The 24,409-nt window shown below is 44.1% G+C and overlaps 1 protein-coding gene across 9 annotated transcripts in view; it reads left to right on the forward strand.

Annotated features, from left to right (window-relative positions):
- LOC140394014 (inactive rhomboid protein 1-like) overlaps positions 1-15,031 on the forward strand; it is a 561,145-nt gene extending 546,114 nt beyond the window's left edge. For all 9 annotated transcript variants that reach the window (XM_072480776.1, XM_072480778.1, XM_072480779.1 and 6 more), the window contains 3 exons: positions 493-593; positions 7,904-8,057; positions 13,704-15,031. In XM_072480776.1, the coding sequence (XP_072336877.1) occupies positions 493-593; positions 7,904-8,057; positions 13,704-14,123 (675 nt within the window). In that variant the 3' untranslated portion in view covers positions 14,124-15,031. The remainder of the gene's footprint in view (positions 1-492; positions 594-7,903; positions 8,058-13,703) is intronic.
- The last annotated feature ends 9,378 nt before the right edge of the window (positions 15,032-24,409 follow it).

Consider the following 24,409-nt stretch of genomic DNA (forward strand, 5'->3'; position numbering starts at 1 on the left):
ATCTTGCTGTTTGGTGAGTTAACACTTGTGGGGTTCTATCCGGTTGCCTAGCTTCTGCATGAAAACCCAGCAACGCAGCACATAAAAGCCACTCCACCAGTCTCTGCTCTGAATTACACATGTTGCCAGTCTCCAGAGGTCACTAGGGTCAGATCGAATGGCACTGCATCGTCAGGAGAGCTGCCCTCTTTTCACTAAACTGGTAGAGGTGTGGCCACCTTTTTTCTATTAGAAACGAAAGAGCGGGACAAGTGTACGTTTTTAGTGTGAAGAGCGAGGAGTTTCAGACGAAAGCATCTCCCGATTTTTCATAGTGTTTATAGGATGAGATAGAAGGGGGCAAAGTGGATATAACGTGAGAAAACTCTGGATGACATCTCCTCCAGTGACCTTTTCTCATCCTTGAATGTTCTTATAATTGAGATATTTTGAAATTACACATGACCATGCCAAATGCTGTTCCGGAGTTTAGAATATGCTGTTTGTTTCCAGGTACACTGCATGGATGATGTGTGCGGACTGCTGCCATTCCTCAACCCTGAAATTCCTGATCAGTTTTACAGACTCTGGCTTTCATTGTTTTTACATGCAGGGTAAGTATTCCCATTAGCATGAAGCTGAGGCCCAAACTGCAATTTAATAAACCAAGTGCACTGCAATAATAAGTGCAAAGGTTATTTGGAATCATATTTGCTGAGGGTGGCACGTTGGCCCAGTGGTAAGCACTGCTGCCTCACGGCGCTGAGGATCCGAGTTCGATCCCGGCCCTGGGTCACTGTCCATGTAGAGTTTGCACATTCTCCCCGTGTCTGCGTGGGCCTCACCCCCACAACCCAAAAAGATGTGCAGGGTAGGTGAATTGGCCACACAAAATTGCCCCTTAATTGGGAAAAATTTTAGGGTGGAAAAAAAATAATATTTGCTGTCATGTTGCTGTCTAAAATTTTAATCAACTAGGCTTGTGAATGGGGACTTTTGCCTTTAAACAATGCAAAAATCAAAAAACACACTCCTCCCGTAATATCCTAGACCAGTTGGAGGTCCCATACCTGAACCCCTCCAATTTACAATTCAATCCTTGCATTCAAATTTTTGTGTGGACACCAAAGCAGAAAGGCCATTTTCTTATCAATGTCAGCCATATTGCCTACCCTGATGAGAACCAACACTTCCTCAACTTGCATTTCTACACAGAAGCAAAATGGAGCATGTTCCAATGTTTTTTTTTTAGTTTGTACTAACATAACAAGAACTTATATTTATATAGCATCTTTACGGGAATGAAACATCCAAAGGTGTTCAGAGTAAAAGAAGAAACAAGGATTGAAAGTGAGGACACAATAACTAATGCTATACAGGCAAAATAATCTTTTGTCCTGAGTTTTTACCCAAGGAGATAACTTAGTTGATCTGGATGGGGTATTGCAGAGAGAGGTTGTGACACCGTTCGCATTGCTACCCGCACAGTTGCTCAACAGCTGTGCAAACCCAAGGCAAATAAACCTCAGGGGCTGGATAAAAATGGATTCTTAATCAGTGTCATCATTAGATTCTTACCCTGTTGTTGCTGACAGTTGAAATAATCCTAGGGTGGCCAAGTCGCAGGACATTTCCACAAAGTATGGTTGTAATTCTCCAATGCGTAAACTTTCAGTTTGTTAATTCCTGTTGCTCATCACCAGCTTCACCTGCACGTGCCTGAGCACTTGCACAGATAAAATCAGCTTTGTGCAGCTTATTGCAGCATAAACCTCTTTGTTAATTGGAGGGGCAATGTTTAATCCAGCGATACTCCAATGCAGTTGCATCAGAATGTATCGTACTCAGTTTTTCCAATATCTGACTGGAATATTTGAGTTCAACAAAAATAATGTAATTAGCTTTGAATCTAGTTTTCCTCCTGAACAAAAAAAAGCTCCATATTTCCTATTTGGAACCATTTCAATGATGAAATAATGTTATAATTACAGAGCAGTGTCAATTTAATACCATGGAATGCTTTTCTAAGTTCCATGTGCACAGTTCAGATGGAAACATTTGCACAATCCTCAGAAATAGTAGTTCGGACTGAGTGTTAGATTAATAGCGAGAGAGGGGCGGCATGGAGGTACAGTGGCTAGCACAACTGCCTCAGTTCGATCCCGGCCCCGGCTCACTGTCCGTTTGGAGTTTGCACATTCTCCTCTGTCTGCGTGGGTCTCACCCCCACAACCCAAAAGATGTGCAGGATAGGTGGATTGACCATGCTAAAATTGCTCTTTAATTGGGAAAATTTAATTATTATATTTTGTGTATATTTTATATGAATTGACACAACACTTACTGTGACATTTATTAAACTAATCAAGGAAGCTCTTGGTCTAAATTCTCATCATTCTAATCTACGGAAATTTTTAATGCTCTAATTTTTCTTGCAGCTAAATAACCATGGGTTAAAAATGTCTATCACCATAACCAATAAGCACAAATAATTTCTCCGTACAAATTGTTACCAAGTTTTGACACTTGACTATTTGTGCTAAGTTTTTAAGTTATACAATGTCTGCTGCCAACGCAATATGTCCATGCAAGATGGTCGCTGATACCCGTCTATACATGGGTACTGGTCCTCGTGCCGAAATCAAATGACGTGTACGCATCAGTTTGCCCAGTGAACCACCAGTCCATTTTTGATTTCTAAGTTGATTATTCTAATATGCTGTTAGGTTGTGGATTCCTAGGATCCCACTCATCACGTGGTCAGAAGGTTGTGCAGAATATTTAGCATTTTATTGACACTTGGAGAAAATGTTATGGTATCTTACGAGGAGACAATCCAGAATTATTACCCCACATCAAGGCTTCAACTCACTTTAATTGTTTCTGTCATCTTGCAGTTTACAAGCACTGTGAACATATATTGCTAAATATTCAGTGATCTGAAAAATTCCATCAAGGCTTAAAAGAAAACAGTGTTGCAATGTGCATGGAGCTCATTCATTCTAATGGTTTAGCAAAGGGACAAGACATCTTAAAACATCTATGCATTCTTCACATTCTCAAATCTCTTCAGTTTAAGAAGGATCAATGAATTAATGACATTGCAGAGCTAAATGTGAATTTTTAAAGAACTGACAGCCACTTTATTTTGATGCATGGCACATAGGTCTTGCAAGTAAATAAGCTGATTTATTGTTGCACATTGCCTCCTATAAGGATGGCGGCCGTTAACCAGGGCCGGCCATCAGCAAACGACTGAACATGCACTGAGTTGACAGCAAACTCCGCCTTGAGACTGACTTTGAATTTAACATTGTTTTTAAAATACTAGTGGATCACATGTGACAGTGCCATCTCATGGTGAAGATGTGAAGCTGCAGGCCTTGACTGTGTGTCAAGGGTTGCTAAGGCCACATAAGCAACCAAAAGAACAGATTTAGTCTATTATAGATGAATTCTGTAGAACCATGAGTGACCCTAGCAATATCAATAGATGTTATACAAGGAAACATTTGGATTTCCCCAACAGAATCAAAACAAATAAATTACTATATTGGGTATAGCAAGGATGGTATCCAGCTTGGATCTGCAAATTACAGTGTCATATGAGAAGGTGCCTGTAAGAAACAGCTTGCGTAATGCCTTAAGAGTATCAGTGCTCCAAAGTTGCCCAAAATGTTTGAACATTTATTCAGACTTCTCCAGGTTAATGAGAAAACAGCTTCTGTACAAAACAATCAAAGAAACTTATTTAATTTGTAAAATTCCTTATTACCATCCTAATGTTATTTCTTTTTATTGTTTCTGGGATTTGGGTGTTGTTGGCTAGGCCAGTACTTATTGTCCATCTCCAATTACCCTTGAGAAGGTGGTGGTGAGCTGCCTTCTTGAACCACTGCAGTCCACGTGATGTAGGGACACCCACAGTGCTGTTAGGGAGGGAGTTCCAGGATTTTGACCCAGTGACAGTGAAGTCATGGTGATAAACCTCAAAGTCAGGATGGTGAGTGGCTTGGAGGAGAACTTGCAGGTGATGTTCTTGTGCATCTGCTTCCCTTGTTCTTCTAGGGACAGAAGTCCCTGGTTGGAGTAATCTATAGGTCGCCTAATAGTAGTTCCACAGTAGGACACAGTATAAACCAGGAAATATACGGGCTCGTAAGAATGATATGACAATAATGGGTGATTTTAAGGTGCATATGGACTGAATTAGTCAATTTGACAAGAGTAGCCTCAAGGAATAGTTTATAGTGTGTTAGAGATTGTTTCTTGGAACAATATGTTGTCAAACCATCCAGGGAGCAGGTTTTTTGGATTTAATATTCTGGAGTGAGGTGGGATTAATTAATGATCTTGTAGTAAAGGATCCTCAGAGGAAAAGTGATCATTGAATGCTTGAATTTCAAATTAAGTTTGAGGGCAATAAACCTGAGACCCACACTAGTATTGTTCTGGTATTAAACTCAGAATGAAAATTGAGTGGGAGGAGACTGGCCCTGTAAAATAAGTCGCCATAAACTCTTTCTTTAGTAGATGTACGAGGCAAGTTTTTTTACACAGAGGGTAGTGGGTGCTTGGACCTCGCTACCGGAGGAGGTGGTGGAAGCAGGGACGATAGTGACATTTAAGGGGCATCTTGACAAATACATGAATAGGATGGGAATAGAGGGATACGGACCCAGAAAGTGTAGAAGATTGTAGTTTAGTCAGACAGCATGGTCGGCACGGGTTTGGAGGGCCGAAGGGCCTGTTCCTGTGCTGTACTTTTCTTTGTTCTTTGTTCTTTGTTCAGGTAATTACAATTTAGCCCCAGTGGACTGGGCAGAGAGACTAAAAGGTAGGACAGTTGATGAACAGAGGCAGCCATTTCAGGAGATATTCAGTTCCTCTCAACTAAATTATATTCCAGAGCGGAAGAAAGATTGTAAGAGGGGGAAAATGCACCCATGGCTGATGCAAGGAGGTTAAAGATAACATAAAGGCAAAAACTAAGGCATATCATATTGCAAAGGTTAGTGACAGGCAGGAGGATTGGGAAACATTTAAAGACCAACAAAGGGTTACTAAAAAAAAGTAATAAAAAGAACAAATGTAAATGATGACAGAAATCTAATGCAAAATATAAAAACATATAGCAAGGGGTTCTATAAGTTTATAAAAAGGAAGGAGTTGCTAAAGTTGATGTTGTTCCCTTAGAGGACAAGACTAGGGAACACCGAAATTACAGAGACACTCGATCTATATTTTGCCACAGATTTCATGGTGGAGCACACGAGAACTATCCCAATAGCAACAGGTAATACAGAAGTTGTCGAAGATGAGTTTGACTGTTTGACTAATTTGCTACAGCTCTTCGAAGATGAAACTAGAAAAGTGGATAATGGGGGGGGGGGGGGGGTCCTGTAGATGTAGGGCACGATCTACCGGCCTGAAAAGCAGCCTGCCGTGGCGCATCGCGGCCAGTAAAAGACAGGAGACCCCAATCCTGGGATCTACCTGCTTCGCCATGCCTCATGGGATCATAACCTTGTGAGATGCCATAATGTGAAGCCCACCCATTGTGAGCAGGATCAATTTTAGGCAAATCTGCATATTAGAGTGAGGCAGCTAGTGTGACTTTAATATGCAGTTCTCTGAGCTAACCAAGGCATTGGGATCTAACTCTTTGTCTTGGAGACCTCGGACAAGTGCTGGTCAGTACTCGTCTCCACAAACACGGACAAGACAGAAAGGCACTCGTGGGGGTCTCCCAGGGGATCGGATGCCCCCAGGTGCATTCTCTTTGGGCAGGGTGGTATCCTGACACAGCTGGTGCCAGGTTGGCACTGCCAAGGTCCCAAGCTGGCATTTTCTAGTCCGGTGCGATTGGGCTGTGGTGCCCTGCACGGGTGATGGAAGGGGCGCAGGGGGCACTGGGGCCCTTTCATAGTGCATTGGGGCTTATGGGGGAGCTGGGGGTCTTATCCGGGGCTTCGAAGATTAGGAAAGCAGCCTATGATCATCTGGGACTATGGCGACTTATTTTACAGGGCCAGTCTCCTCCCACTCAATTTTCATTCTTTGCCTTTACTATCTCAGCCTCTAATGATATTTTGTCAGATTCCGCTTCCCTTGTAAACTCTGATACAGAAAATTCATGAAGGATTGCCTGTGTCTTGAGGCATATATCACACTCAGTTCCAATAGGACTCACTCTACCTCTTGCTACCTGCTTACTTACATGCTGGTAGAAGGCTGATAGAAATGCAAAATAAATGAAGCAATACTCCACCTGATGTTCCCTTCATTTCACCTCACTGGGTTAGAAAATTCTGTGAGCTGAATAGCAGACGGCAAATCCACTATGCCCTTTATATAACTCCAAGTTAAGGCGTTCACTTAGTCTTTTTCAAGCTCTTTTCCCCTCTGTCCCTCTCTCTCTCATACCTGCCTGTATTTGAATTTTCACATTTTGTAACAATGAACCAAACACATGTGACCAAGTGATGTATCGAAATTCAGATGGTGCATGTTCAGCCCATGCCAGGAGAGTGCCGGAGACCAAATTGGTTAGTGCACCTTGGCATGAAATCCCATCACAGTTGGGGGTCAAGTTTGCCAGAACTATAGAAACCGAATGAGCACTCCTCAAAGCGATCATTGGAGTCTGTACATATCTAACTGTGGAGCCAGGAGGAGCATGAGCATTTCTGCCAAAGAGAGCTAGAGACTCCATCACCTCCAAGTCACACATCATTCTGACTTGCATTGCTTTACTTCTATCATTACTGGATCAGAGTCCTGAAATCCTCACACACTGTCAAGCATCATTGTCACAAAGTTTGCCATAGGATGAAGAAGTAAGTCCACTATTACTTTTGAAAGATCACCAGGGAAGATCACAAAAAAAATGCGGTCTTGCTAGTGTCAACCAAAATTCAAGAGCAATTTTCTTTGTAGAAAAATATCATGGGTATCATTTGTGAACAGGAAGTGAGTACCAGAGGCAAGATCTTGCGACAACTTATATTTGTATAGTGCCTTTAATATCAGATAACACCAGTAATAAGTTATATTGTTTCATATTCCATTCTATTCTTGTGTGCTCTTCCCAAAGGCAGTTCATAGAATCATAGAATTTACAGTGCAGAAGGAGGCCATTCGGCCCATCGAGTCTGCACCGGCTCTTGGAAAGAGCAGCCTACTCAAGGTCAACACCGCCACCCTATCCCCTTGGCTGATTGTCAGCTGATGCTTTATCCTGAGCTGTTTCCTTGTCAGGTTTCGTGTTGCCATTGTGCCAGTGGTTTGCCATTGCCAGTGCCTTCCACTCTCAAGGGTAGGTCAGGAGGCGAGTCCCAGGCCTATCTCAGCTGGAGCAGGAACTGAACCTGCTCTGTTAAAATTTTATTCTGGACTGTGTGCTATCTGAGCTAACCGGTTCCTTGTTTTAAATTAAATGTAACAAAATGATCTTTGACAAAGAGTTATCCAGACTCTGAGCGTTAGCTCCCTTTTCTCTCCACAGATACTGTCAGACCGGGGCAGCATGGTGGCGCAGTGGGTTAGCCCTGTTACCTCACGGCACCGAGGTCCCAGGTTCGATCCCGGCTCTTGGTCACTGTCCTTGTGGAGTTTGCACATTCTCCCCGTGTTTGCGTGGGTTTCGCCCCCACAACCTAAAGATGTGCAGGGTAGGTGGATTGAACACGCTAAATTGCCCCTTAATTGAAAAATGAATTGGGCACTCTAAATTTATAAAATAAAAAAGAAAGATACTGTCAGACCTACTGAGATTGTTTCAGATTCCAGCATCTGCAATCATTTGCTTTTATAACAAAATGATTGCTTGGTTTTCAGGGACAAGACTAAATCCCCCCAAAATATTACGTTTTATTTTGTGATCAGACCTTTTATATTTTTGTTGTATATTATTTTCCCACAGGATCCTCCACTGTATTGTGTCCATCTGCTTCCAAATGACAATCCTAAGGGACCTTGAAAAACTAGCAGGATGGCTTCGGATTTCCATCATTTACATCCTTAGTGGAATCACTGGAAACCTAGCCAGTGCCATATTCTTGCCGTACCGAGCTGAGGTACGTAACTGGTCAGATATACACCACAATATGAAATGCAGATTATCATACTAGCTGAAATGGATTTGGTGCAAATTCAGTTGCTAACTATCAAACAGCTCTTTAAAAAAAAAACAGCTGCAGGACTTGAACAGCATTTAAGCACACCAAACTTCATTAAAGACTTTTTGCACAAATATAATTTTTGACTTTGTTTTTAGCAAAGGAAAGTCACTTTTTAAAGGCTAAGTTTGAAGCCATTGCCATCGAGTTCAAATGAATCAAAAAGAATGCTTAACAAAGTTTTTTTTAAATTCGAGTCCCCAAATTTGTTTTTTTTCCAATTAAGGGACAGTTTCACCTACCCTGCACATCTTTTTAGGTTGTGGGGGTGAGATCCATGCAGACACTGGGAGAATGTGTAAATGGACAGCGACCTGGAGACGGGATCAAACCCGGGTCCTTGGCGTCGTGTGACAGCAATGCTAACAGTGGGGGCACGGTGGTTGGCACTGTTGCTTCACAGCGCCAGGGTCCCGGGTTCGATTTCCACTTGGGCCACTGTCTGTGCGGTGTCTGCACGGTCTCCCCGTGTCTGCGTGGGTTTCCTCCGGGTGCTCCGGTTTCCTCCCACAAGTCCCGAAAGACGTGCTGTAAGGTGAATTGGACGTTCTGAATTCTCCCTCCGTGTACCCGAACAGGCGCCGGAGTGTGGCGACTAGGGGATTTTCACAGTAACTTCATTGCCGTGTTAGAACATAGAACATCATACAGTGCAGAAGGAGGCCATTTGGCCCATCGAGTCTGCACCGACCCACTTAAGCCCTCACTTCCACCCTATCCCCGTAACCCAATAACCCCTCCTAACCTTTTTGGTCACTAAGGGCAATTTATCATGGCCAATCCACCTAACCTGCACGTCTTTGGACTGTGGGAGCGAGCACCCGGAGGAAACCCACGCAGACACTGGGAGAACGTGCAGACTCCGCACAGACAGTGACCCAGCGGGGAATCGAACCTGGGACCCTGGCGCTGTGAAGCCACAGTGCTATCCACTTGTGCTACCGTGCTGCCCAAATGTAAGCCTACTTGTGAAAAAACTTGTAATAAAGATATTATTATAACCACTGTGCCACCTTGTTGCTCATGCTCAACACAGTTACAGAAAAATAGATTCACGTCCTTATCCTATGAAGGAAGACTAAATTGCTAACATCAGAAAGGAAAGGCACAGTCATTCTTGGTATTCCTAACCACAGCTATGTCACGTTGCAAGCAGCAATTTCATTGATTTTTGAATCTCTTTATACTTTTTTTTTAGCACTGTAGCTTATCAAACCACCAAAAGGAAATCTCCATCTAGAAAGAATTTGATACCAGTGTTCTGTAGTTGCTCAATTATGTTTAATTCTAATTGGTATTTTCTGTTGAATATGTGAAAGAGGATCAAAAATGTAATTTTGTACAGAGCTTTCCTACAAGTTTTAGAATTGTGCTGCTCTTTGAATAACAGAACGGTCTAATTTGTTGTTGTTTTCATGAGCAGGAGCTAATTGCAGGGGGCAGATGAAATAAACATCACCAATGCACTACATTTTAAAATAAGTGCAGGCAATTTTCTGTACCCTGCAATCTTACAAATGCCACCTTCTAATTGAGTCCATTAAAATGTTTTTGTAGTGACTGGTAGGTTGTGCTCCTTTTGCATAAGTCCATTTACTTTGTATCGAAGGTTGTTGAATGTTAAATAGAAATGGTTCTGACAGGGTTTGGCCACTCTATAAATTCGTCTCACTTGAGTCACTCATGGTTTTATGGACTATGTCGTACATTAGTCAAATAACGTGAAACAAAAGATTTTTTTCGCCAGCAAATGTCCATGTTCGTGCACAGTCATCTCTAGTAATGATAGGGTTACCTCATGTTTCTCTTAAATATGCAACAGCTTAATGAGCCATTATTTCTGTGACATTTATGATTTGGACTACCACTTTCTAAACTGGTAAACGAGCAGCTTCTTGAGGACTGAATGGCACAGTTGATTAAGGGTTTATTTTTGAAAGGTGAGCCACTCTAGCCTACACTAATAGGATAGAAATCTCTTTCTCCTGCTCATTGTAAGGATAAAATAACTTTTTGGACCATCTAAACTAAATTTCTAATGGGGGCGGCACGGTGGCGCAGTGGTTAGCACTGTTGTCTCACGGCACTAAGGACCTAGGTTCGATCCCGGCCCAGAGTCACTGACTGTATAGAGTTTACATATTCTCCCCGTGTCTGCGTGGGTTTCACCCCACGACCCAAAGATGTGCATGGTCGGTGGATTGGCAACGCTAAATTGCCCCTTAATTGGAAAAAAATAATTGGGGGTACTCTAAAATTTAAAAAAAAGTTTTAACAAAATAAAAATATTAATTGCGAATGGACTCAAGTTTGTAGTCCCTAATTTCAAAGTCGCTCAGGAATGCAGAAGTACAAAGTAAAGATTCTAACTAGTTCTTTAGGAGATGTTGTTTGACGTTTTGGTTTCAAGTTTAGCACTGCTGCCTCACAGCACCAGGGACCCGGGTTTGATTCCGGCCTTGGGTAACTGTCTGTGTGGAGTTTGCATGTAATAATAATAATCTTTATTGTCACAAGTAGGCTTACACTGCAATGAAGTTACTGTTAAAAGCTCCTAGTCACCACATTTCGGCGCCAGTTCGGGTACACAGAGGGAGAATTCAGAATTTCCGAATTATCGAACAGCACGTCTTTCGGGACTTGTGGGAGGAAACCGGAGCACCCGGAGGAAACCAACGCAGACACAGAAAGAACGTGCAGACTCCACACAGACAGTGACCCAAGCCAGGAATTGAACCTGGGACCCTGGAGCTGTGATGCAACAGTGCTAACCACTGTGTTACCGTGCTACCCGTTTCCCCCCTCCGTGTCCTCAGCGCCGCAGTCCCAGTGCTAACCACTGCACCACATGCCGCCGCCCTAAGGTTCTTTTCAGGATGATTTTCCTGTCCTGAACCTGAAGCGCCAGGGATTAATACATAGCAAGCCTACCAATCACTGCCGCTGCATTGCACCAAGCTGTGATCAAATTAACGGAAAACATATTGTAAAGGTGGAATAATATTAGTTATTTGGAATAATGTACTCATCTGACAAAGTCAGGCTGCATACTGAAAGAGCCATGGCCATCTTGGAGATGGATGCTCCAAAAGACCAGAAATGGTTGAGAAGTTCCCTTGACTTGATCCAACATGTGAGTTCATAAATTCAGAAAATATAGAAGCAGAATTCGGCCATTTGGCCCATCGAGTCTTCTCCGCCATTCAATCATGGCTGATCTCATCCTGGCCTTAACTCCGCTGTCCTGCCCATTACCAATTAAAAATCGGTCTAACTCCTCCTTAAATCTACTCACTCTCCCAGCATCCACCACACTTTGGGGCAGGGAATCCCACAGATTCACAACCCTTTGGGAGAAGTAGTTTCTCTTCTCCTCAACTCTGTTTCAATTTTCTACCTCTAATCCTAAGACTATGATCTCTCGATCTAAATTGCCCCACAATTGGAAGCATCCGCTCCACGTTGACCACAGGTTGTTTCATACCTCATGTCAGAACACACAGCAAATCCACAAGAGCTCATGAGAACAGATGTTGCGAGTCATATGAGAAGAGTTTCAACAAACTCAAAGAAGTAGTATAGGCAAGTTTGTCATACTACAACTCAAAACCTGTCAGTCTGCCAGTAGATGCATCTGCAAAAGGACTGGGGCAGCCCTAGTTCAAGAGGGGAAACCAATAATATTCGCATCCAAAAGCACCTTTGACAGTCGTGTATGGATGTGCGAAATTCTATCCGTATCTCCGTGAAAGAAAATTCATAGCGGAGAGTGATCATTTACCGCTGGGACAGATATTCATTTACAAGGAATATCTGTACAGAGCTTCAGCAAAGGAAGGGAAATGGTGCTAGCAGATGCTCTCTCTCGGTTGCCACCAAGGGAGAACACGAGATAAAAGTTTGAGATATAAAGATCCATTTCCTAGTGAATGTAATGCCACCAAAATTGAGTCAAATTCGAGATGAGACCAGCAAAGCTGAGAGTTATCAGATTCTCTCTCACCAAGTGACCCAGGGATGGCCCGATTAGATACAGCAAACACAGCCAGCAATACGGCTGGTCTGTCAGAGGTGACATCTCACTAGAAGATATTGTTCTGTTAGCCGGATGCAGAATAATCACATTCAAAGCAATGCAGGACAAACCTCGCCAGGTGATACATGAAGGCGACTTAGGAATGGAGTGTAAGCTTAGTAATGACCACCCTGGCAATGTCACCGTGACAATGCCACCTTCGCAATGCCAGGCTGGCAGTGCCAAGGCGCCTGGGTGTCAGGTTGTCCATGCCGGGACAGGTCCTGCTGAACATCTCGAAGGGATTGAGCCAAGATGAAGTAAAAGATCTCTTAACCCCCCGCCCCCCCTCCCCAAGTGGACAAAATGTTTTCTTTATCCACTCAATCAGAGGCAGAGGTAAAGAATGTGCAACCCGCATTCTTGGCTGAGCACTCTTTATTTAAAAGGGGTATATATTAGTACTAGAATAAAAGCCGGAAATGCTGGAAACACCCAGCAGCTTCTGCGAAGAGGGAAACAGAGTGAATATTTCAAGTTCGCATGACTCTTCTTTTGTCCTTTACTGCCTTTATTCTGATGTTTCTTCTGTGCTCATTAAGGTGAGAGATGTTGAGGAGGTGCAGTGGTTAGCACTGCTGCCTCATGGCACCAAGGACCCGGGTTCAATCCTAGCCCCGGGTCACTGTCCATGTGGAGATTGCACGTATTCCCTGTTTCTGCGTGCGGCTCACTCACACAACCCAAAGGTTAGGTAGATTGGCCATGCTAAAACGCCCCTTACTTGAGGGGAAAATGGAATGCGGGGGGGTGGTAAAGACGAAAAGGTGGCAGACGTCAATCTTGGGGATGGAATATTCTCCCCATCCAGTGTCCATATCAAATGGTCAGGTGTAGCACGATGAGATTGAACACAAAGTTCACTCCACTTGCTCAGCAATACACCTCATCCTCAAAATCTACACAGCAGGTTAGTCAGCATCAAAAAGACATTTGTCAGTTAAGTGGCCTTCATCAGAAGACAGTGGGGCAAAACAGGTTCTCAACAAAAACCCAGGACACTTATTCTGATGCGGCAAACTGTGCAAAATTGCTACTGAAGCTGACAATTGAAGACCAGTATTGAAGTAGATTGTAAACTATTTGCTGTCCACGAAGACCAGCTATGTTGTACTAATTCGCCTTCATCACACCATTCTTAATATGTAAAAATGCTGTGTTTAACCTAATGTGACTTAATCACTTGTGTTTATTCATTTAAATACATTAATTGTAACTTGTTTCGCCATTGAAATTGTTCAGTAGCAGGGTATGCTTCATTCAATTTAAGTTGTTTTACCTCACAATTTTTGTCTCAATTTGAAAGATATTCATCAGTGGAAACTAAACTGTACAAAGACAGGTAAGTAAAAATAGAATTGTATCCAAAATGGTGGCATGGTATTGAGGACAAACTGTGTTGTTGATTTGGAAGGATTCCAATTCTGTGGGATGGTGAATTAATTATGTTTTGTTTCCGTGTCTTCAAGGTTGGGCCCGCAGGATCTCAGTTTGGCATCCTTGCCTGTCTTTTTGTGGAGCTCTTCCAGAGTTGGCAGATTCTCGCCAGGCCTTGGAGGGCTTTTGTCAAATTGGTTGCTCTCGTCTTCTTCCTATTTGCCTTTGGCCTGCTCCCATGGATTGACAATTTTGCCCATATTTCCGGCTTCATCAGTGGATTTTTCCTATCGTTTGCATTCCTCCCATACATCAGCTTCGGGAGATTTGACTTGTACCGCAAGAGATGCCAAATCATGATCTTCCTTGTCACCTTTGTCGGACTTTTTGCGGGACTGGTGGTTTTGTTCTACGTGTACCCAATCACTTGTGAATGGTGTGAATATATGACTTGTATTCCGTTCACAGATAAATTCTGTGAAAAGTACGACCTCAATGCACATCTACACTAAACGGACTGCTCAGAACTGAGAAACATCAAGCAATGTTACAGATTTGGTTGTTAGCAGTATTTACATGGGGACACTGAGAAGAATTTACTCTACCAAAATGTTGATATTCAAGTAATCATTCAGATCCTTGTCTGATGCTGTCTTTTTTTAATTCAAAAGTAACATTTAGCACTTGATGCTCCGTGTACATCTCTGGACTGTGGGCACCATCTCTAAATTTGACCGATGTGCCTTCCCCATTATTTTTGAACCAACGTTTTGTGCTGCCAATTTTGTATTACACTAGTTTTAGCACTAAATCAAAACTTGTATTGTTTACTACTGCTAAAGTGGTTACGAATTCCAGGTAGTGTTTTAGCTACCGTTTGACTGGACTGCGGGTTTGCAGGATACATGACAGAAGCCTTACTTTGTTTCGAGTTTAAATTTTTGATGTTGTCATCCTTTCCCCTTCAGCTATTTTTGTTTTTTGAAACAGTGTAATGACAACTGATCAGACCCCAGGGGTAGAAGATTGCCTTTCAATTCACTTTTATAATTGATAATATTTCAGGAAAATCTATGTCTCGTTACCCCACGTGCACTGTTGTCAGTCACATGTCTTAGGATATTTTTTTTTTAAACTACCGTATTGTACCACTGGGTTCAGGTAAGTATGTATGGGCAGGAAATTTCAAATCGAAGTGGATCAGGATCCAAATAACACTTGTGCCCAGTATCAGAATAACACAACTAAAAGTTAAGGTTGTGCCCGAAGCTGGAAGACTGTTTATTACTTTCCGATTCATTGCATGATGTATTTTGAGGGAATATATTTTCTTCAAACCACAAACTGCATCTGTGACTGAAGTTGGCAATTTATAAACACTAACATTGTTTCTGACAACAATAAAGGTTCATTGGCTATATTATTTGGTGGGTTATTGTTCCATGCCATAATCGAACACTGTGAAGCAGAGATGTGTGACTTTTGTTGTGCAAACTTTCTCACTCAATCAGTAAGTTTACATTCTGCATAGCTTGGCGTGAGGAAATTTACTGAAGACAAGTACATTCGCTTAAATGTACAACGTAGGGAACAAAGGCCATGCATTACAAGTTTCCATTATGCCAAAAACGTGTTCTAATGCAGATTTGAGGTGACAAGCGTTCCATCTCCGACATAAGCCTGGCTTTCTCTCCCTTAGCAAACATTGTGTGCATCCAACAAATATTATGTACTCTCCAACACATGCAGCATTCCCTTTTTAAAAAAAAAATACATCTTTTAACTGTAGATACTTTAATTCTATAAATTTGAATGTGCTGTTAATATATTATTAAAGATTTATTATAATTACTGTAGATAAAGTGTTACGAAACCTCGGCTCCTCATGCAAGGGTCTTCACAGAGTCCCTAATCTTCAAAGATGCATTGAAAAGGGTCAGTCGATTAAGCCAACAGGCGAAACAGTCACATGCAAGGGTCTTCACAGTCCCTCATCTTCAAAGATGCATTGAAAAAAGGTCAGTCGATTAAGCCAACAGGCGAAACAGCCAATGTGAAACATGTGTTCTGTGCCTGTATCAGTGAACTACTCAAATCATTGTTATGCATAAAATGTCCATTCTTTTTAATTTGCATAATATATTCTTGCAGGTTAAGAATATTAAGGCATGTATGACATTCTATGCTGAGATTTAGAAATTGCTGTCCAGGTATTGCATCCTAGCCAGCTGTCAGATATAAAATATCTACAAAGAAGTGGCAGACAGCAGATTTCAGTGATTGTGTATTTCTGATACGCTGTACGTTTTTTATAAATTTTAACTCATTCAAATTTAATTTGACTTGGGCTTCTTCTTGGGACGATTTTCAATATCAGTGGTTACATGTTCTAAAGTCAAGTCATTAAACAATATGCCTGTAATAAAACCCTTGCACTTGCGATTGTGGCCGTTCCATTATAAACTACTGAATCCACATTTATCATGGAAATGGCCTATGTAAACTTCATCATGTTGTCATTACACCCCCCCACCCCCCGCCCCGGGAGAGCTGCTGCAATTGTTTTCTGCAATGCTGGATGAGAATTTACCATTTTTAACATGCTCGGAGACCTGCATGATCCTCCTAATCTGCCTGTTCCGTACAGTTGGGGCGAAAAAAAATCACATTATTGATATTGTGTATTTACAGCAGAGAAACCGGTCAACCAGCCAAACTGGTCGCTGCTAGCTTTCATGCTCCACATGAAGCTCCTCCCAACATATTTCATCTGATCCTATCAAAGTGTTGCTCGTTGCTGCTGTTTCTTAATTTGGCTCTGTTTAATTACGTTTCCTCAAGAGTCGCCAGGTATCTTTCGATACCGCTACAAGGTTCAAAACTGAATACTGATCAAAGACTCGATACACCAGTTAGTAAGTTCAAACTCAATGCTCATTTATTTACACACACAGTCAAATATACTCATGCATAAAACTCTACAACCTAAACTATCACTACTGCTAAAGCCTATACTTAGCTTCGGGTGCCCACTCAGTCAGAGGAACGGTGGCCTTTGTTCGGTTCTGAGGCTGCTGGGTTGAGCTGTTTACAGGATAGCAACTAGAAGCGTCTATCTCGTAGCGTACGTTGACTTGGAACTTACTTGGTCTGGAGCAGCTTTGGCAGGTCTCTCCTCGCTGACAGCCAAGGCCAAGAGAGCGATTCTCTCTTCGGGAGTCCTTTTTATACTCAAAAGGGCTTCGCGCGCTTTTGGGTGGGCCTTGAACTTGACCCCAATCGTTCTTATCGATTTTCCTCCAATAGAGGGGTGGGTTCCCTGATTGCTGGGCGTGTCCTAGGTGGCCGTTGGTCTGCTTTGTTTTATTCTCCTCTGGCGCCAGGGTGTCTGTCTTAGCATTGTTTACCTAAATGTTGCCTTTTTTATTCCTGGGGATGGTTCATTAGTATGTAGTGGTTCTGCAGTATCGGTCTTGTCTGAGAGCTACAGCTCTAATCAACAGACAGACCTTGCACCTGCTTGCTTTCTCAGTATTGTCCAATTTTCCCTGCATTCTTTGCAAAGTGTCCATTTTGTAATCGGGACGTGGCCATCCCAGATGGCTACACACCCTCCTTGTGATCCTCCACGCGAAGCATGAAGGATCACATTACTGCGTCGTCTTCGTTCTCTGACCAAACGGGGCACCCATAATTAGGCTCTACTCTGCCCTATCCTACGAGAAACAATTTTACCTAAATCATTTTAAATACATACATTATTATAAAACTGTACGGGGCGTTATGACATTAATGCATGCATTACAGAAAAATAAAAAACTGGAACCTCTAACTATCCTCAATAAACTATCCTCACTCAAACAATCCCAAAAATAATCTATAACATCTTAAACTGTACAAAATAGCAGCACACAGATTTCTCTGGCCTGGCAGCCAGACACACAGGTTTACATTTCTTTATTTAGCAGAATACATAAAGTAAAACGGATGCACTTTAATCCATGTCAAGGGGTTTGGGGGTTTGGTGAAATCCGAAAATGGGGGACCTAAACCTGTATACCGGGGTGCGAGAGCGGTCGGCTCTCTTTCACCATTTCCTGACTCTTAAGTGTCTGCACGACACTGCAAAGTATCGCCAGTACTAAGAGGGCTTTTACTACATACGATAGTGAATACCAGGTGTTAAACTTATCACACAGGTTGGGGTATTGTCAGCTGTCGCGGGGCTAGCTATCTCGGAGTTTTGTGTATTGCGGGGATGGAAATCATTCACGGCTTGTGTGGTAGGGGTCATGGGGTAGCGTCCGCGTGCAACTGAAGGGATCCCGCTAAGATCCAGGTGAACAAGATGGAGGTCGTCTTCATCTTTCCGTCTTTCTGTCTCCTTCTTTGTCTTCCTCTGGAGTTCCTGAGGTTCCGGAGTTCTGTGAACACAAGCATAATATCTGTTATTATCTTGCTTAAGATCTCGTATGTCTGCCTGTCTGTCCTTTGTTGCCAATTTCCCTTTATAATTGGTCACCATCTGTGACTCGCTCATTTTTTTTTAAAACCAAATATTTGGGACAAGACATCTGAGAAAAATACTGACATAGTGCGAGCTGTCTCGCAGCCTGTGCGATCTACCATCCTAGTTTTTGAGGATGTAAATAGCATACGGAAGCAACCTAAGGGTCGCCAAAAACAAACAAAAGAATTTTGAACTGAAAGTGCCAAAATGGGGTGCGTGGGGGCCGCGGCGGGTAAGAAATGGGTGGAATCCCCGGGTAGGATGGTGACCAGTGCCATACCTGCTCTACCCGAGAGTAGCTGACCAGAGGGGGGTTCTCGGGCAGGGTGGGGGCCAGTGCCAGTTTCTCCACTGCCTGAGCAATCGGCAAGAACGGGTAAGAATGTGGTCGTCGTGGGGGTTGCCTTGTCTGCTGACAAACTTGTACCTCGAAACTGGTTTCTGTTGACAAACTAGTTCCTCTGAACTGGTTTCTGTTGGCAAACTAGTTCCTCTGAAAGGTTGTCTGGGAACAAACGTGTTCCATTAACTGCCAGGGGGTGTTAAAGGAGTGGTGACGTGGGGCCATGAACAAATTTCAAGTTTACAAACAACACTTAACCTTAACACTGACGAACAAACATACAACAAACATGGTGCAGGTTCCATCAGAAAGGACACTGTATCTCTCCATCAGTTCCTTTTTTTCCCCCCATCATCTGGACACCTCATTGTTCAATAGCGAACAGGGTCGCAAAGGGATTTGTTCGGTGGGAGTCAGACTCTATGTCATCATCTTCTCCCGGCTGCCAAACTCTTGACTGTAGTAATCGTGCTAAAACTACTTGGGGTGAATTGGGGTCCATCTCATCATTCCAGATGAGCCTGAACGAATTGGTGCAGTGCCAGGCGTGTGTCGAGGTTGGAGCTACTAGGTTTCAATTCATAATTGTCGGGCGGTGGGTCTGGGTCAGGGGCTTTGATATATTTAATCTCGAACGGGCCAGTGGAATCATGCTCTGATTCGCTGGGAGTGGGGCCTGGTACAGGGGGATAATCGTAACGTGGTGTGCTGTGGCTATCGTCATCGTGATCGCTATCACTGTCGCTGCTGGTTGAAGGAAGGGAGAGGTGGAGTTGTGCCTCTTGGGGTGGAGTTGAAGTCGTGTCTGAGGACGGGCTGGATTGTTTGGGGGAGGGTAGTAAAATGTCATCTGTGGGCGGGGCGTGCTCGTCTGCTGCTGTGAGCAGGATGTGGTGTGTGTGGCTATTCTGTGAGCCATAAGCCGGTTTATGTGAAACCACGCAGACTTGCCATTGGGATATTAATCTTGTATAGACTTTGTCCGAAATGGAGTACGGTCCGGAGAATTTAGGGGAAAGGAATGAACTGGGATTGTATAGGGAAAGCATCACTTGCTGCCCTACTGCAAACTCAGTGGCATGTACTGTTTTGTCGAAACAAGCCTTGCTCTGTTTCTTCCTGGTCCCAAGTCTCACAGCTGCTGCAAGTTGGGCTGCCTTTATGTTCTCTATCAATTGTTGTACAGCATTTTCATGTGTGAGGGCTGTGACTGCGGGGCTGGCTAAACCAGTCCTAATAAATACTCTGTCCCTTTCATAGGGCATCCGCTCTTGAGAGTGTGGGGGTGTATCCTGTGGACGTGGATACCTTGTTCCTTAGAAACATTAAAGCAAATGGGAGAACTGAATCCCAGGTGCTGTTATTCTGCTGTACCATTTTCCTGAGGGTGGCTTTTAATGTCCTGTTCATCCTCTCTACAATACTACTTGACTGGGGGTGGTATGCTATGTGAAACTTTTGTTGAATGCCGAAAATCGTGAGGACGTTTTTCATTACACGTCCTGTGAAATGGGAGCCTTGATCGGATTCTATACTGCGGGGGAGGCCCCATTTTGTAAAGATGTGCTGTGTTAGTATTTTAGCTCTTGTCTTGGCCGTATTAGTTCTCGATGGAAATGCTTCCACCCATTTTGTGAAGGTGTCGATGACCACCAACACATACTTATAACCATTTCTGCAAGGCGGTAGGGGTCCTATATAGTATATCTGTGGATTTGTCCAGGGTCCATTAATTGGGTGGGTGTGACTAAGCTGAACCTTTCTTACATATCTGTCCGGATTGTTCTGGGCACAGATCAAGCAATTCTCTATGTAGTGCGTAACATCGGCTTTTAAATCAGGCCACCAGCAGAGCGGTCTGAGGTGGGCTAGGGTGGGTTCAATACCTTGGTGTCCATGATTGTCATGGAACTGACAAATAATCTGGTTCCTGTCCTGGCTGGGAACTATATAAATGCCATCCTTTAAAATCACAGTCATGTGTGGTTATTGCATTCTTGTATTTATCATACGGGGCTGGGAAAGTACCCTTTAAAACTTCCATGAGTTTCTCATCCTCTTTCTGTGCCTTCGCTAGATCCTGAATATTGGCCGGTGAGACCTGAACTGCATATACTGAGGTCCTTTTGGGGGGTTCCAAAAATAACCATGCCTGGAGCCTGCCTTCGCTAGGGCGCCTGCTTTAACTTTACCAGGGGGGGGGGGGGGGGAAGAACGGTGATGACTGCGAATCTTAATTATTCCATATTTTCTATCCTTCGCTGTCTCTAAGATATGGCGGAGTAATGGGGCTGAGTGTCGGGGTTTACCGTCCGTGGAAACAAATCCTCTCGTTTCCCACAGGGATAGGAATTCCGTCAAACTATTGCATGCATACAAGCTGTCCGAATAGAGGTCTGCTGGGGTCGGTAACGAGTCGGGGTGGTCTACAATGTAAGCGATTGCTGCCAGTTCTGCTGCCTGCGAGCCTAAGTGTCCTGGCAACTTCAGTGAAATCTCATCTAGGGTGCGTCCCTGCACGTCCTCTACGTAAATGCCGCAACCGGTAATTCTCTTTCCATTTAACACTGTGGAGGAGCCTTCCACATAAATCTTCAGGGGTGCACACGTGTCTGTGGGCTGGGGTCTCTGGGGTGTATTACCTGCTTTCCTGGGAGGTGTTTTGGGTATAAATGGGCCTGTGTTCTGTTTTGTGGTGATGATCTCACACTCATGAGGTGTGCCTGCATACTGCAAATTATCGGCAAGGAAGGTGTGGGTCTTGGTTCTTTTTACTGTGATATCCCGTCCCTGTAAAAGAAGGGTCCAACGGGCTGCGTGGATTTGGCTGACTGTGCCACCCTTAAGTCAGCCGTCTAACAATAGCTGTGTTGGGGTGTGTTCTGTGAGGATGGTGATGGGGTTGAGTCCTGTAATGTAGGCGAAGTACTGTACTGCCCAAAAAACTGCGAGCAGGTGCCTTTCACAGGCAGAAAATCCTTGCTCCACAGGGTCTAACACGTGTGAGGCACATGCTACATTGGTCATGGCGTTCCTGGAGGAGTACGGCCGAAAGGGTTCGGTCAGTGCTTGCAACTTCGATTGCGTATGGGGAAAGTGGATCTGGGATCTGTTATGCGGGGGCTGTGCTGAGTGCTCTTTTTAAAGCATCCACGGCATCCGTATGCTGTGAAAGCCATTCCCCAGGTGCCTGCTTCTTGAGAAGTTCGGAAAGGGGCGCTGCTTTAGTGGCGAAACCGTAAATATGATTTCGGCAGTAGCCAACCAGTCCTAAAAATGCCCGGAGGGCTGAGACATTGTGGGGACGGGGCAATTTGATGATCGAGTCAATTCTCTTTTGCTCGATCTCGCGTTTACCATGTGTGATCATTGTTCCCAAATAAATAACTTTCTCTTTCAAAATCTGGGCCTTCCTGGGGTTAACTTTACAACCAATTTCTTTTAGGAGTGCTAGGAGTTCGGTGAGAAGCTAAATATGCTCTCCCTTTGTATCTGTCTGTAGTAACAAGTCATCTACGTACTGGACCAGACAATCAGGGCGGGAAAATTTTGCTAAGCTATTTGCCAGCTGTCGGTGGAAAATGGAGGGGGAGTTGTGGAAGCCTTGTGGAGGGCACGTCCACGTATACTGTTGTCCCTGAAATGTAAAGGCGAATTTGTACTGGCACGCTTTAGCCAATGGAATGGACCAAAAGCTGTTGCTAATGTCCAATACCGAAATTTTTTTTGACTGGCGTCCCTATTTGAGCATGGTCTCGGGAGTTGTGGCTATGGTGGGGGCTGCTGCTGAGGTTACTTTGTTCAGTTCCCGGTAATCAATGGTCAGTCACCATGATCCATCCGGTTTCCTGATGGGCCAAATTGGTGTTTTGTTTGTGGAGGCTACTGATCTGAGTACGCCTTGATCCAACAAACTCTCTATTACTTTGGAAATTTCTCCTTCTGCTTCCTGGGGAAATCCATACTGCTTCTGGGGTTTGGGGTCGGGACCTGTAATGTTCACAAAGCCAGCCAATTTGCCACAGTCGTGCTTGTGCTGTGCAAATGCCGCTTTGTGTTCTTGCAGGACTGCCCTAACCTGTTTGTCTGCACTAATGGCTCGAGGGTTGAACCAGAAGTCTCCTACTGAGCTAACCCTGTTTACATACTCTCCTACTGTGAGCGTGGTGGGGGCTCGTGCTGCCTTTACCATTTTCCCAACACACTTGTTAACTGGGTCAAAAGAAAGGTTGTGGGAGCTCATAAAATCGATCCCTAGGATATGTTCTGTTGTCTGGGGCAGATCAACCAAAACTACGGGGTGCTTAGTTGTAATGTTACCTATTTGTCTTGTTCATCCAGCAGAGGGCAGTAGAGTGGAGCTGCTGACTGGCTGTTGCTGGGGAAATTTGAATACGTCCATGTGCTCACCCTAGCTTGAAGGTGTACATGAGCAAGAGACCCTAGCTGTTCAAGTGAAGACAAGCATCCAGCAGAGGGCAGTAGAGCGGAGCTGCTGACTGGCTGTTGCGGGGGAAATTTGCATACGTCCGTGTGCTCACCCTAACTTGAAGGTGGTTTGTAGAGGAGCTGTTGTCAAGTGACACTTAAACCCAAAACACTTCTTCAGTATTTCCCTCCCTACCCCCTCCTCTAACGAAAAAACAACCGCTGTAAAGATCAAGAGGAAGGCTCGAGGGCAGGTTGAAGTAGAAAGAAGTTGATCCGTGACATCACAGTCTGCAGGTAAGGGATTGGCTGGTGACTGGTAAGTACTTTTTCTTTTATTTTCCCTCAGCTGTTATCGTGCGGGGAGCAGAGGTTGCTGAGTGAGTGCTTGCTGAGAAGGGGAGTGAATAACAGGTAAGGTTTTTCTTTTTTTATCTAGAGGGGATGGCAGGGAAGGTAGTGCAATGTTCTTCCTGCAGAATGTTTGAGGTGAGGGACGCCGTCAGTGTCCCAGCTGATTTCTTCTGTGGGAAGTGCACCCATCTCCAGCTCCTCAGAAACCGCGTTAGGGAGCTGGATGAACTTCGGATCATTCGGGAGGCAGAGGTGGTCATAGATAGAAGCTTCAAGGATTTAGTTACTCCGAAGAATAAAGATAGATGGGTGATGGTGAGAGGGGCTGGGAGGAAGCAGTCAGTACAGGGATCCCCTGTGGTCGTTCCCCTTAGTAACAAATATACCACTTTGGATACTGTTTTGGGGGGGGGGGGTCTTACCAGGGTTAAGCCAACATACCTTTAAATTGAGGGGAGATAGATATAAGACAGATGTCAGAGGTAGGTTCTTTACTCAGAGAGTAGTAAGGGCGTGGAATGCCCTGCCTGCAACAGTAGTGGACTTGCCAACACTGAGGACATTCAAATGGTGATTGGATAGACATATGGACAATAAGGGAATAGTGTAGATGGGCTTTAGAGTGGTTTCACAGGTCGGCGCAACATCGAGGGCCGAAGGGCCTGTACTGTGCTGTAATGTTCTATGTTCTATGTTCTATGGGGTACAGGTCTCTGGCACAGAGTCTGTCCCTGTTGCTCAGAAGGGAAGGGGGGAGAGGAGTAGAGCATTAGTCATTGGAGACTCCCTAGTTAGGGGGATAGATAGGAGATTCTGTGGGAACGAGGGAGACTCGCAGTTGGTGTGTTGCCTCCCAGGTGCCAGGGTGCATGATGTCTCGGATTGTGTTTTTGGGATCCTTAAGGGGGAGGGGGAGCAGCCCCAAGTCGTGGTCCACATAGGTACCAACGACATAGGTAGGAAAAGGGATAGGGATGTAAGGAAAGAATTCAGGGAGCTAGGGTGGAAACTTAGAGTTAGGACAAAGAGAGTTATTATTTCTGGGTTGTTACCCGTGCCACGTGATTGCGAGATGAGGAATAGGGAGAGAGAGGCGTTGAACACGTGGCTACAGGGATGGTGCAGGAGGGAGGGTTTCAGATTTCTGGATAATTGGGGCTCAT

This window comes from Scyliorhinus torazame, chromosome 17, assembly GCF_047496885.1.
Source record: "Scyliorhinus torazame isolate Kashiwa2021f chromosome 17, sScyTor2.1, whole genome shotgun sequence".
Lineage (NCBI taxonomy): Eukaryota > Metazoa > Chordata > Chondrichthyes > Carcharhiniformes > Scyliorhinidae > Scyliorhinus > Scyliorhinus torazame.